This window comes from Schistocerca cancellata, chromosome 5, assembly GCF_023864275.1.
Source record: "Schistocerca cancellata isolate TAMUIC-IGC-003103 chromosome 5, iqSchCanc2.1, whole genome shotgun sequence".
Taxonomy (NCBI): domain Eukaryota; kingdom Metazoa; phylum Arthropoda; class Insecta; order Orthoptera; family Acrididae; genus Schistocerca; species Schistocerca cancellata.
In genome coordinates this window covers 640,595,310-640,610,995 of record NC_064630.1, presented here as the reverse complement: position 1 = coordinate 640,610,995, position 15,686 = coordinate 640,595,310, and the positions used below count along the sequence as shown (strand labels likewise).

Below are 15,686 nucleotides of genomic sequence, written 5' to 3'. Positions count from 1 at the left end.
ATGAATTCATAATTTATGTGTTTTTTTTCAAATATCTATGATTACGATTTAAAAACTAATAGTTAAATGTATACAAACAGTAAAGAACATTCTTTATCTTTAATAGATGAAAAATAAAAGCCCAGTGAAAATGCTGCAACTGCAGTGAAACATGTTTGGGTTAAAAAACAAAATTGTGTTTTGCTAAAGGCGGACCCTATCCACAAACATACGTATTGCTAAATCAAACACGGAAAAAAAGAGCCTCAACCCCAAGACGATTACTTGCTTCCATTATTAAGCACACCGTCAGAACTGCCTCTCTGAACCGTTTACCTCTCCTAAAGTCAAGCGGATCGTCACCAAAATGATCCCCAATTTTCTTTTCCTTTCTTCTGTATATTATTCTTGTCAGCAACTTGGATGTATGAGCTGCTACGCTGACTGTGCGATAATTCACGCACTCGTCGGCCCTCGATATCTTCGGAATTGTCTGGAAGATGTTTTTTCCGGAAATCTGACGATATGTTACCATTCTCATATATTCTACACACCTACGTGAATAGTCGTTTTGCTGCCACTACTCTTAATGATTTTAGAAATTCCGATGGAATGTTATCCATCCCTCTGCCTTATTTGATCTTAAGTTGTCCAAAACTCTTTTAAATTCTCATTCTCATACTGTATTAGCGAGCGAGGTGACGCAGTGGCTATTACACTGGACTCGCATTCGGGAGGACGACGGTTCAATCCCGTGTCCGGCCATCCTGATTTAGATTTCCCGTGATTTCCCTAAATCGCTCCAGGCAAATTCCGAGATGGTTCCTTTGAAAGGGCACGGTCGAATTCCTTCCCCGTCCTTGCAACTTCTGTGATTGCCCTTTTTGGAAATGTCCACTCATCTTCAACTGAACTGCCTACTGCGCTATTCTTCATCGCAATACCTTCAGAGCACTTGAAACGTACCTCTTCATTCTTTAGCACTTTCGTATCCCAGTTCCTTGCGCACTGAGTGTTCGTCACTAGTCTCTAAAACGTCAGCGTACTCTTCATCGTTACTAAATTGTGAAATGAGTCTATATCTGCACCTGAGTAAGCCTTACAATCAAATATTTGATTTCAGAATCTCTGCCTGACCATGATGTAACCGAACTGAAATCTTCCTGTATCGCCCGGCCTTTTACAAGCATACCTCCTCCTCTCGTGATTCTTGAACAGAGAATTCACTATTACTGACTGATATTTATTGCCAATCTCAATTAGTCTTCCTTCTCTCTCATTTCTATACCAGGGACATATCCTCCCGAAATCTTTTCTTCTTATCTTTCTCCTACAACCGCTTTCCAATTTCCCATGACTATTAGATTTTTGTCTATCTTTGCGTACGAATTGCCTCCTCAGTATCCTCCTATAGTTTCTCTATTTCTTCATTTTTTGCTTGCGGCGTCAGCGTGTATAAATGAAATATTTTTATCTGTGTTGGTTTGGTGTCGCTTCTGATGAGAGCAACCCTATCACTGCACTGTTTACAGTAACTGTCTCTCTTCCCTACCTCGCTATTCATAACGAATCCTACTCCCGTTATACCATTTCCTGCTGCTTTTCAGATTACCCTATAATTAAGTGACCATTTCATTTCAGAGACTCCAACTGTATCTGGATTGGGCCTCTGCATCTGCCTTTTAAGATTTTCTAGCTTCCCTGTCCCGTTCAAACTTATGACATTCCGCGCCCCAAATCGTAGAACATTGCCATTTTGTTGGTTCTTCAATCTTTTTATCATGGTCACCTCCCCCTTGGCCGTCCCCTCCTGGAGTTAGGTTCATCACGCCACTTTCTTCAATTATAGGCCACATACACATAATGCATCTTTAATGTAGAGATTTCCATTACTTCTTTCATCCTCATTCCGTTGATCGCTGCTGATTCGTCAGCCTTTTAAGGCCAGTTTCCCACCCCAAGGGAAAGAGAGTTCCCTGAACTCTGACCGCTCCACTGCCCTCTTTGACAAGGCCGTAGACAGAACGAGTGTGACTTCTTACGCCGGCAGTCTTCGGTCGCTATTGCTGGTGATTTTTATTCAAAATTTAAGCAGTGGCGGAGTTTTAGTCCAGGACCCAGGACGTTTTGATTACTACTCAGAGACGCTACCGCTAGACCATGGGTTCCTGTCCTGACAACGGCAAACCAACGCTTTCCACCCAGATTACAGCCTCAACTTCGGCTCCAGTTTCTACACAATCATCGGATCCGACCAAAATTTTCTTACCGTTAGATACAGTACCTTCCCAACTTACGCATTAGACTTGGCTCTACCATTTGGCGCTATGGACGAAATGGCAGTCAAAACAGTGAATGGATTAAGGCTACGAACCAGATGAGACTCGATGTAGACCTTCGACATTCTCTCCAAACAAGTTTTCCATGCCCTACAAGTTTCTCTCCACCAATACCTTCTTCCTACTAACTTAACTCCACAGATGCTCATGAGTTCTGCCTGAAAAGCTCAGTTGGCGTTACCAAAAAAATGACTCTGAGCACTATGGGACTTAACTTCTAAGGTCATCAGTCCCCTAGAACTTAGAACTAATTAAACCTAACTAAACTAAGGACATCACACACATCCATGCCCGAGGCAGGATTTGAACCTGCGACAGTAGCGGTCGCGTGGTTCCAGACTGAAGCGCCTAGAACCGCTCGGCCGCACTGGCCGGCCGAGTGTACAGGGATTTCTGACTCACCATATAGGAAAGTCTAAATAACCATCGCTGAAACTAAAAGCAGGGGCGGTAATATTAAGAATGAATTGGGAATACCACTGTTAAATGCAGAGGAGAGAGCGGGTAGGTGGAAAGAACACATTGAAGGCTTCTATGACGGAGAGGACTTGTCCGATGACGGGGTACAAGAAGAAACAGGAGTCGATTTAGAAGAGATGGGGATCCAGGTTTAGAATCAGAATTTAAAAGAGATCTGGAAGACTTAAAATAAATAAAGCAGAAGTGATAGATAACATTACATCAGAATTTCTAAAATCAATGGGAGAAGTGGCAACAAAACGTCTATTCACTTTGGTGTGTAGAATCTATGAATCTGGCGATGCACCATCTGACTTTAGGAAAACCACCCACACAATTCGGAAGACTGCAAGGTCCGACAAGTGCGAGATTTATCGCACAATCAACTGAACAGCTCACGCATCAAAGTTGCTGACTAAAATAGAGGAGAATACCAAAGAGAATTGAGGATGTGCTGGATGAAGACCAGTTTGGCATTACGAAAGGTAAAGGCACCAGACAGTCAGTTCTGACGTTGCAGTTGATAACAGAAGCAAGACTGAAGAAAGAGCAAGACACGTTCATAGGATTTGTCGACCTAGAGAAAGCGTTACACTATGTAAAATGGTGCAATGTGTTCGAAATTCTGGGAAAATAGAGGTAAGCTATAGGGCGAGACGGGTAATAGACAGTATGTACAAGAACCAAGAGGGAATAATAAGAGTGGAAGACCAAGTACGAAGTACTCAGATTAAAAAGAGTGTAAGACAGGGACGTAGTCTTTCGCCCCTACTGTTCAATTATAAATCGAAGAAACAACCACAGAAATAAAGGAAAGGTTCAAGAGCGCAATTAAAATTCAAGGTGAAAGGATATCAATGACTAGGTTCGCTGATGACATTGCTATCCTCCGTGAAAGAGAAGAATAATTGTAGGATCTGCTGAATAGACTGAAAAGTACTTTGAATACCGAATATAGATCGAGAGTAAATCGAAGAAAGACGAAAGTAATGAGAAGTAACAGAAATGAACAGTGAGGAACTAAACAAATGTGTGTGTGTGTGTGTGTGTGTGTGTTTTTTTTTTTTTTTTTTTTTTTTTTTTTTTTTTTTTTTTTTTTTTTTATTTACTAAGGTACCAAACTGCTGAAGAACACACACAGCCATTCCCGAGGGAGGACCCGAACCTCCGGCGGGAGCGGCCGCTCAATCCGTGACATAGCACCTTAAACCGTGCGGCCGCTCCGAGTGGCTAAACTGAACATCAGGACTGGTGATCACGAAGTAGATGAAGCTAAGGATTTCTGCTGCCTAGGTATCAAAATAACGCATGACAAATGCAGCAAGGGGGACAGACCAGAAATGGCAAAAAGGGCAGTACAAGAAAGTTGTGCTTGTTAACTTCTCTATTTAACTTGAAGCTTGCTTCACCACACCAAAGGATTCTTTTGTAGAAGTTAGGATAAAAAAAATGGCTCTGAGCACTATGGGACCTAACTTCTGAGGTCATCAGTCCCCTAGAACTTAGAACTACTTAAACCTAACTACCCTAAGGACATCACACACATCCATGCCCGAGGCAGGATTCGACCTGCGACCGTATCGGTTGCGCGGTTCCAGACTGTAGCGCCTAGAACCGGTCGGCCACCCCGGCCGGCTGGCATTACCAGCCAAATGTAAGAATCTACACTCGGAACACATCTAGCAGACAGTTTCAGTCTGCCATAGGGTTTAATAACAAGGTATGTATCACTGCTGAATGAACGTTTTGTTACAGACCTCACTTTCAGCACTAGATCTAAAGAGAGTAGCAGCACTCGGTGACGGCGATACTCACTGATGATGACCAGGTCGAGAGGGCCCTCCACCATGTCTACTGGCTGCGAGGGCGGGTCCGCCAGCCACTCCTCGCGGCTCACCACTTGTAGCTGGTCGTCGGTAGACTCCCCTGTAACACCCGCAGATTACACGTCAGCACGGGAGAGGTCACCGCCAATTGATTAAGACATAACAGACTATGCTGCAAGTGCATGCAAAGTGTACAGACGGCGCAAAGTGGCATCTCGTGATCAGGGCAGATTCTGCAACGGTGATGGTCGTTTTCGATAAAGAGAGCAGCAACTGCTGGTTTGTATCAAACCAGAACCAGTTCTGAGTGTTGTTGTGTTGACAGTGGTAGCTTAGGACGACTGTGTATCCGTGGTATTTGATGGGCGATTACTGGATAGTCCAGAACTTTACACAGCCGTTTCTGCGTCTACATCTACATCTATCCTCAGTAAGCCTCGGAGAGTACTTATGGTACCACTTGAAAGGCTAGAGAGCGAGGACCTGAGAGTGGAAGGGCCAAATCCCAAGAAATATTTAGCTCAAATGACTTATTTTATTTGAGGCTAGTGCTGCACAAAACCTGTGGAATGTACACAATGTTATTGCTGGGAGGCTTCAATCATAAATACCTAAAATACATCACGTGCTCCAGCGGCACCGAAATGTCCATTACAGCATACGATATACAATACGCAGCTGGCCTCCGTCCCCAAGTCTTGCGCACATTAACGCTGCAGTGGTCGCCATCTAATATGAAGCATAACTGGCTGCATGCATTATATAGGTGTTCCATTCTCTCAACTAAAAAAAAGAAGCCACTGAATTTTCAAAAAATCATTCATTGAGTGTTTTATATATTGTCTATAGCAATGATATATAGGAATGAAGAATTTCGACGATTTTCCCTTGTTATCAGCATTGATACTGGCAAGATATCGGTCCCGGGAATTAATAGACTTTCGAGAATGTTTCAATTTCATTTTTGAAGTCGGATAACAACAAAATAAATACTTTTTGCGTGTTACATAATCACAAATTAACCATTTTAGACTGTTTCCTTTACCTGCAATGTCAAACCTTGCTTTCTGCCTAATTTCATGATTCTAGGCTAAGGGGAAGTATCCTATAGGTTGCCCGCCCGGTTAGCCTTGTGGTCTAACGCATGGCTTACTGGACTGGGAAGGAGCGCCTGGTCCCTGGCTCGAATCTGCCCGGCGGACTTGTGTCGAGGTCCGGTGAGCCGGCCAGTCTGTGGATGGTGTTTAGACGGTTTTCCATCTGCCTCGGCGAATGGGGGCTGGTTCCCCTTATTCCGCCTCAGCTATACTATTTCGCCGATTGCTGCGCAAACAAGTTCTCCATGTACACGTACACCACCATTATTCTACCACGCAAACATAGGGGTTACACTCATCTGGTGTGAGACGTCCCCCAGGGGGAGGGGGAGGGGGGGTCCACTGGGGACTGAACCGTACAATAACCATGAAAGAGTGGTTCGGTGTGGGGCGGCGGAGAGGTGAAGTGGACTGCGGTAGTCGTCGTGGAGTGTGGACCACTGCGTCTGCGGCGGGAACAGAGCCTCTCCGTCCTTTCTAGGTCCCCGGTTAACATACAGTACAATACACATCCTATAGGTTTTGATGAGCGACTTAGCTAGTATTAAAACAGGTGGCGTATATGGCCATATCTTTTCATTATATTGAATAAGAAACTTCAATACTTTACAGTGATAAGGAACCATAGACCTCAGTATGTGACATAATTTTCAACTTGCTGCGTCTACTCGTTCCTGCGATAAAGGGTCTTTAACAGTCAGACAGACAGATAGACAGACAGTCTGTACGACAAAGTGATTCTATAAGGGTTCCGTTGTACAGGATGGACCTGAACTGCAGCAAGAAAATTTTGGAGGTTTTTCAGGTATATTTTATGAATATTTTGCTGCAAGATTTCAGTGGTCTCCAGTGGCTCGTTACATTGTAACAATATTTCTTGCAGTTACGGCGTAAAGTCAAGTACCAGCACGCCATTTGGGAACGACAGAGCAGAGATGGCTGTGAGAAGCACGCAGGCAGTCACACGCTGACCGACTCCTCTCCAGTACGACAACACAACAGAAGCGGCCTCTATGTGAAGAGGACATAAGCGCCGCGTCAGATTTGTCATGGCCCAATCAAACCGCAGCCTCAAGACGAGCGACTTGCATAGAAGCCTCAAAGCTCCCTACTTCACTTGAACTCTCTATGTATCAGACTAAGGAATTGTTATACTGAAGAAACTTGGTTATTCATATGTCGCCCTTTGCTTGCGACACATCTGTACAACAGAAAATTAAGTATTGTAACTGCCCATTTTTTAGTAAAACCCATTAATCAGCAAATGGAGCAGGGTCTGAGGCTGTCGCCCATGAAGGAGCTGGGCTATTGGCGTAGTGCAATAGGTGCTCAAAAACAGGGTGAGGGCCAACATCGTTGGAGATGTGTCGACCGCCTCTGTCAAATCTTGTTTAAAAGTGCGGACAGGCCTTTCCACCGCAACACTGGACGAAGGGTGGAAAGGTGGGCTACGGATATGTTTGATACCGTTGGCCTGACAGAAATCGTGGAAGGAGGACGCCGTGAATTGGGGGCCATTATCGGAGAACAATGTGTGTGGCAGGCCCTCAATGGCGAGAACCTAGGCCAGGGCCGTGAGTGTAGGCTCTGTGGTGGTGGATGCCATGTGGACGACATATGGGTATTTGTAGTAGGCATCAACGATAAATAACCACATGGACCCCAAAAACGGTCCCGCAAAATCGATATGGATGCGATCCCAGGGCCGGAGAGGCACAGGCCAGGGTGCAAACGACTGAGGGGGGCTTGCCTGGTGACGTGCACACACAGTGCACCCATGAACCAGGCGGTCAATATGGCCATTGATGCCAGGCCAATACACGTCCGGCGAGCCAAAACTTACATATGGGACATACCCCAGTGTCCGCGATGTAACAAATTGAGTACCCGAAGCTGCAAATCCAGAGGGATGACCACCCGATGGCTCCGTGGCCAACAGAAGGACATCTTCGACCACAGATAGCCTGTGGGACAGATGGTGCCAGGATATGAAATCGGACTGCATCCGACGAGTAACGTAGGAGGGCCATTTGTGGACCATGAAGACCCTATCACAAGATAGGGACGCAAATGGTAGCCAAGGCAATGTGAGCAGCCATAAGAGGCAAACCGTCCAGCGCATACCGGCGAGCGAAATCAATGCGAAAGCAGAGGACCTCTTGTTGGTCAAAGGCAGGATCGGGAGATGTGACAAAGCATCCGTGTTAGCATGGTAGGCGCTGGGATTATACCGGATGGTGTAAGCGTAATTTCGTAAAAATAACGCCCATCGCTGGAGACATTGAACCGTCCACTCCATAACCAAGGGTTTATGGTCCATCAGGAGGGTGAACTTTGCCCCAAAGAGATAGGTGTGAAATTTTTTGGACGGCGAACACGATCGCCATGGCTTCCTTTTCAATCTGAGGGTAGTTTCGTTGTGCTGGGGTCAACGTCTTAGAGGCATAAGCGATGGGCTGTTCGGAGCCGTTGGCATCCCGATGCACGAGGAAGGCCCCAATGCCGTATGCCGACACATCAGCCGCCACAGCGAAGGGGCGGTCCGGAGAGAAGGGGGTAAGGCAAGGGGCGGAATTCAGCATCACCTTTAAATGTAGAAAAGCCTGGTCACAGGCAGGAGTCCAATCAAAAGGTATCCCTTTGCGACGCAAGTGATTGAGGGGTTGAGCAACGGAGGAAGCCTGGGCAAGAAGTAATAAGTAACCTAGCCCAAAAGCACCTGGCGTTCACAGATGTCCTTGAGACGAGGAAGGGCCTCAATGGCCGCGACATTGCGACCCGAAGGGCGAATGACATCCTTGCTAACCCAGGGGCCTAAGTATTCCATTTCTGGTTGAAAAAAACACTTGTCCAGTCGACAGCGTAAACTTGCAGACTGCAGAGCGTGAACGGATTCTTGAGGCCCAGGAGGGGCAGAACTGGAGCGAGTCGAGCGACTACGACAAACAGATCGGATGTGGCCCACCTTGTTACACAGCGTGAACGTTTTCCAGCGGTTCGTCAATCAGCTCGAGAATGTGCGGTAAAGCACTGTGGGCAAGATGGAAGTGGGCCGCGCGACCGCCGACGAGGGACGACCGGAGGCGCCGATGCCATAGAGACGTCGGACGAAGAGGAGTCCCGACGGCGCTGGCCTCTGCCGGCAGGGCCGGCCGAAGTGGCCGAGCGGTGCTAGGCGCTACAGTCTGGAGGCGCGCGAGCGCTACGGTCGCAGGTTCGAATCCTGCCTCGGGCATGGATGTGTGTGATGTCCTTAGGTTAATTAGGTTTGAGTAGTTCTAAGTTCTAGGGGACTCATGACCTCAGATGTTAAGTCCCATAGTGCTCAAAGCCATTTGAACCATTTTTTCTGCCGGTAGGACCACGTCGACGTCGCAAGGGCGGAACCCGCCGAGACCCATCAATCGCCGCCAATTGCGGCCGTGCCATAAGATGCTCATTAGCCGCCTGAACAAATTCAAAGGAGATGCGGAGAATCTCTTCCAAGGAGGGGTTATCGAGTTTCAACGCCGTAGTGCGGACCTGAGGACCGGGAGCGAGCTGAACCACCACATCCCGGATCAGGGAGCCGCATACAAAGCCTTACACAGCTGATTGGTGCACGTACAATCGCATCGACAGCTGAGACCCTGCAAGTCCGTGACCCAGGAACAATATGATTGACCAGGCTGTTTATGGTACTGGTGGAACTCCAGCCAAGAGGCGACCACATGGTAACGTTGGGAATAATAGTTCGTCAGCAAAAGGCAGATCTCCTGGAAAGAGAGAGCCAGAGGATCGGACAACGGTGCCAACTTGTGGAGAAGAAAGAACGTGTCTGGGGAGGCTCAAGACAAAAACAACGACCGCTGCAAGGAGTCATCTGTGATTTAAAAAGCCGTGAAATGTTGTTTCAGCCGATGTAAGTATGTTTCCCAGTCTTCTTTCGCGTCATTAAATGGTGGGAATGACGGCGGACGGGGGAAAGCATCGGACACCCGAGGACTGTTGTGGTAATGCGTCCCGGGCATTGACCTTGTCCGTTAGCAACCGCAGCGACTGTTGTAAGATGTCTAACTGGAGCTGCTGCTGTTGCTCCAGCAGACATACCAGCTTCGCCTCCATGCTAACAACGACCACCGTTTACCTCGTTGCCAAAAATGTTGTAACCGCGACCGGAACGGCCGCGGGGTTGTCTTGAAGGAAAGCGCGGCGGGACCCACGGAGCGGCCCGCGAACAACAACACAAACGGGAGAGGACGGACACAAACAACGTAGGAGCGAGACCTTGCGAACCACAAGCAAGAAACAATGGAGTCTCAAGAAGACCTCACGAATCAACCACGACAACTCGTACACGGAACAAAGTAACGTAAATACGCTGTCTGAGGCGAGATGTAAATAGACGCACGCAACGATTATACTGACTGGCTGAGCTTTTTTTTTCCTTTATTGAATTTCGATTCCCCCCGAAGGGGGCGGGCTGGCAGCAGCTTAGCCTACAGAATTTTTAAAACGTAAGAAGAAGATAAGAAACAATAAAAGCAGGCGATAAAACGGTGACTTAAATTGTAAAACGGCAGAAAATTGTGGAAAGTTAAAACATAAAACGAAGGGTTGTCGATGCTAATAAACTACACAGGAAGCAGGCTGGTAAAATAGTAGACAGACAATTAAAAAACACGGCGAGTCTGGTTTACGTTCGCAAGAGATATAAAAATCACACCCAGCAACAGTGTGATTTTCGTTCACAACACTTCGGAAAAGACGCACAATACTTATCACTCACTGGAAACACTGCACTAAAAAGTCGGCACGAAGATGACACACCATAGCCAAGGGCAGATGGGGGGGGGGGGGGTTGAGGACCTGGACAGATGAGGGGAAAAAAAGGGGGAGGAAAGGAAAAAACGAAGGGGGGGGGACCGACGGAGGGAGAGGACTCATAAAGGGGGGGGGGGGGCAGGCAGACGCGAGAGGGTAAGAGGAAAGGCAGAGGAAGGAAATGCAAGAGGACTTGGGAGAGAGAAGGGAGGCAGAGAGAGGGTAGGCGGGGAAAAAACAGGATGAAGAAGGGGGGGGTAGAGGGTGCCCAGGAAAAGGACAGAGGAAGGGAGGGGAGATGAGGATCAGAGTTGATAGGAGGGATAAATGGAGGGAGAGAGGGCATCATCTACTGGCTGAGCGAGAGGAAGGCGCTTAAATACACGATCCGGGACGTCGCTATTGGCCGCTGGGACCACGTCTTCCACTGTGGCGCCCTCACATTAAACGTGGGCCAGGAGGCGCTCGTTGCCACGGCTTACGGCGCGATGGTGCAGAGACCTCTACGGGTCTTCGACGTCCATGCCGTCTGGGGCGGATTCAAAATCCGCGGCGCGCGTACCAGGCAGGCTCTTCGTCCTCAAGCTGAGCTCAGTACTGCTCAGTTCTGTTTAGGATTTGTTGTTCTGGCAGTGAAGGATAACGTTGACAGCGATATACAGCAGTATGTATAGGTTAACTGATGAAGAACGTACACTTAATGCGATGGGAGCACGATACAACTACACTACGCTGAGCTTTTCCCATAACTGCCGTAACAACATCGAAGTGATGTTGTATCTGTCTTAGGGTCGTTTTCCTATTCTGTCTTTTGTATTGTACGTTTTGGTAGTTAGGTGTTACAGACAATTTTCACTGTTCCAAAGGTATTTTCATAGAAAGAATTAACATCATCATTTGCTTAGGTCTTAGTCCCACTGCAAGGTGGGGTCGGCCCTGTTCCATGGATTTGGCAAATTTATTGTCAGGGGTGGCCGCATGCCCATCCTGTCGCCACCCCGTACCCCACAGGATGGAAGCAGTGTACTTCAGCTGTTTGCGTCTAGTGGAAGCCATGAAATAGTGCAAACGTTTTCAAATGCCTTTGGGTCGTGTAACTGAGGTGGGACATGGGGACCGACCTGGTATTCACCTAGTGGGATGTGGAAAACCACCTAAAAACCACATCCAGGCTGGCCAGCACTCCGGGTCCGCAGCTCGTGTCGTGCGGTAGCGTTCTCGCTTCCCACGCCCGGGTTCCCGGGTACGATTCCCGGCGGGGTCAGGGATTTTCTCTGCCTCGTGATGACTGGGTGTTGTGGGATGTCCTTAGGTTAGTTAGGTTTGAGTAGTTCTAAGTTCTAGGGGACTGATGACCATAGCTGTTAAGTCCCATAGTGCTCAGAGCCATTTGAACCAGCACTCCGGCCCTCGTCGTTAATCCGCTGGGCAGATTCGTTCCAGGGCCGGCGCGCCTACCAGAGTCCAGGAAGCAGCACATTACTGCTCTCGGCTAACCTGGCGGGTCATAGAAACAATGAATAGTTGGGGAAAAAGCCGAATAAACGATAATAACATTTTTAACCTGTAAGGAGCCACCAGAGGCCACTGGTTTCTCACACCAAAATTCTCAGATAATATCACTGAACAACTTCCAAAATTTTGAAGGTACCATAAGGTTTCACCTTGCTTACAAATCAATATACACTACTGATCGGAAGTATTCGGTAATACTGTAGTGACTACTACACCTCGAAACATCCCTTAATACAGTAACTCATTTTATTGACATCAAGAGTACAGGCACTGACAAACAGTTGATCTAAATAGAGTAATCCAAACAAATGTCCAGTATTCCATCAAGTTTCGGGTTTCCAGCCCGATTTTGGGCCCAAGAAGTCCTTGTCGCCAACTGAAATGTCTTGGTTCGGATGAGGTACACATCAAGAGTACAAGCAGTGACAAACAGTTGATCTAAATAGAGTAATCCAAACAAAAGTCCAGTATTCCATCAAGTTTCGTGTTTCCAGCCGGATTTTGGGCCCAAGAAGTCCTTGTCGCCAACTGAAATGTCTTGGTTCGGATGAGGTACAATGAGAGCATAGCCAGGTAAACAATGTAGAACAGTTTTGTTAGTAAATTATTCACCCAAAGTCTCCTCCTTGGAGAAAAGTTAATAAGTACAATAGTTTTTAAAAGTCTGTAATTAGCGCTGAACTCACAAAGTCAAAAATTACGCCGAAGGCCTTAATGATTAAAGACATTCACTCGGAAGTAGAACAAAATAACGTAGTGAAGGTCTTTGGTCAATGCAGATGCTGATTGTCTCTTATGCAGAGGCCATGTCCGGGTGATGTTGGTGATGGACACTGGTGGCTCTCTCGGTCGGGGGGAGACTGGCAAACAGCTTGGTGTAATATGTAGCGAAGATTGCAAAGAGACTCTGACTGAAGAACTGCGAGTGCAATTGGTGCCTGGCCTGAAGCTCGACCGAAAACCGCCTTGGAGCTCCGTTGTGCCGCCCTAAATACTGAGGCTGCGTGGAGGTAACTGGAGGAACTATTTACTGTCACGTGGTCGATGGAAGCCAACGCACTTTTTTCCCAAGCAGGCAGGTTCACAGGGTCGGTGACCTCCAGCACCTCTGGCACTGCTGCCTACTGGCCTGGTCGATTGAAATTCTCTTGTTTGCCAACGCAACCCCTTCCTAGTTAGGCCACTCGCAAACCTCAGGTGTGAAAGAAGTTGCAAGTCTACTAGGCGAGAGGCCCATGCACCAAGTTCGGACACCTGTTAGTGGACATTAGTATGGTGTATGCCCATCCTTCGCCTTCATGACGATTTGAACTCTGCTGGGGACGCTTTCAGTGAGATATATGAATGTCTTGAAAGAATAGCAGCCCAGTCTTCCTCACGAGCCGAAACCAGAAAAGGTAACGTTGTTGGACAGTGGCGTCTGGAGCGAAATCGACGTCCTTAGTCATCACAAAGATGTTCCCCTGGGTTCATTTCGAGGCTCTGGAAAGGTCAGGCCATTTCAAGAATGTTATTGTCAACAAACCATCGCCTCACAAATGCTGACAGGGTGGGCCGTCACACAATCGTCTTCTCCAAACGGCTCCTCAACTGTACACAGTCAACAATGCTGTAAAATGTTTTCATGTCCTTCCATATTTTGCGTTTACTGAAGCACAGTAGGGAGACCACATCCTAATCACAAAAAATGTTCCCATAACATTACACTACCTACTCTGTATTTCGCTGTTGGCGCTACACATTATGGCAGGTAACGTCCAGTGGGCATTTGCCAAACCAAAACCCTTCCATATGATTGCCGCAGGATATAGCGTGGTTCATCACCCCAAACCACTGCTTCCCACTGATCCAATGTCCAGTGGAGTCGTTCTTCACAGCACCTCAAGCATCGCTAGGTACTGACGAGAGATGTGTGTGGCTAATGAGGAGTTACTCGAACATTATACATTCGTTTTTAACTTCCTAAGCACATCCACTGTGCTAGCCAACTAGTGGTAGCAATTTGGAACTGGACTCATTCCTCCCACTGATTTCATACGACTTTTTTACAAGAACCCTCCATAATGTCTGACTATTCACCTCAGACTTTTTTTTTTAAGGTGTGGTTGTTCCTACGCATTTCCACTTCGTAACCACGTCACCAACAGTCGACGTGGGCAGCTTTAGTGGGGTTGAAATGTTCTTGATGGATCTGTTAGTCAACTAATACCCAGTGACGGGTCCACGTTCGAAGTCACTGAGCTCTACTGACCAATACATTCTGCTGTTAGCCGGCCGAAGTGGCCGTGCGGTTAAAGGCGCTGCAGTCTGGAACCGCAAGACCACTACGGTCGCAGGTTCGAATCCTGCCTCGGGCATGGATGTTTGTGATGTCCTTAGGTTAGTTAGGTTTAACTAGTTCTAAGTTCTAGGGGACTAATGACCTCAGCAGTTGAGTCCCATAGTGCTCAGAGCCATTCTGCTGTTACCGCTTCACCACTGACAACACAGTACTCCTCGCCTCCTACTTTACTGTCGGGTCCGCTTCTAGTGACCCCTAGTGGTCAATTCTACATCACAAAGGTGTGTCAGAGTATTTTTGATCAGATAGTGTACCCGCATTCATTAAAATCTGTAGGTAACCGTTTAACCGGATAGCCGCTTGGCGCGTTTTATCGCAGTAGCATAAAAAAAATTGAAGGGCAAGGGTTTGCGTCCGTATGTGTTAGACTGGTGAGATGTACCGCACAGACTGGTAAAATGGATATATAGATAGAGAGACATGCAGTCAAGCCAACCGCAAAGAACTAAACAGAAAGCGTCGCTCTGAAATTGCCCTTTTAATACAGACGAATGTGCTTTGATGTATCGCGGTCGAAGTCGGAAGACGAAACCCCGACGATCAAGCGATCATCAAGCACGATTCCTGCAGGGACGAGCTAGCAACGCTTCCCTATTACGGCCAATCATAAGGAAGGTCACATGTGATCTCGTATGTTCGCCGGCCGACCACACAAGGACGGTCAACAAGTAGCGCCTCTGAATACTGCTAGTCGGCGAGGTCGTAAGGACACTGCATTGCATCTTCGTTGTCGTCTCTCGGTTGTTCTCAGGTCATACATGGTGTTTCAGATGTATTTTTCTTTCTGACTTACAAAACAATAAGTTATAGGAATATTTATTTAGTCGGGTAAACGTAACGAACGATACATTTCTGCTGGTTTAAGAAGATAGTTAATTTAGTTATTTTCCAGATAATTAAATAAACGAGATTTAATTTTCTTAATTGAACTTTTTTTGCTATCATGTAGCTACTGTATTTAAATCAACTGCGTGAAAATGAATTTGAATCGAATTTCTTTCAATTTTAGTTATGGACCTGGAAATGTCTAAGGTTTTAGGAGTGGATGCAACATGCTGTATATAATTGACTACGTTGACAGGGATTTTCTAGTAGCAGAATGTTCTTCTGGGTGAGGTGTTTAAACGAATACTGATCCTCCTGTTCTCACAAATTAGTGCACGTTCTACATGACCTATGGACGAGATGTAAAGTTGCTGTGTCACAAAGCGACAAGTTTCCTCGATGCACTGTTTGAAGTCATCAGGGGTTCGGTGCAGTAAATACAAAAAGAACTCAACCGGTGTTAAATCGGGCAACCGTGTTGGTCATTCCTGAGGACCAAGGA

The 15,686-nt window shown here is 46.9% G+C and overlaps 1 protein-coding gene across 1 annotated transcript in view; it reads right to left on the bottom strand.

Moving 5' to 3' along the window:
• LOC126187787 (uncharacterized) overlaps positions 1–15,686 on the bottom strand; it is a 190,731-nt gene that overhangs the window by 124,127 nt on the left and 50,918 nt on the right. The window contains exon 2 of the mRNA XM_049929059.1: positions 4,593–4,703. Coding sequence (XP_049785016.1) covers positions 4,593–4,703 — 111 coding nt within the window. The remainder of the gene's footprint in view (positions 1–4,592; positions 4,704–15,686) is intronic.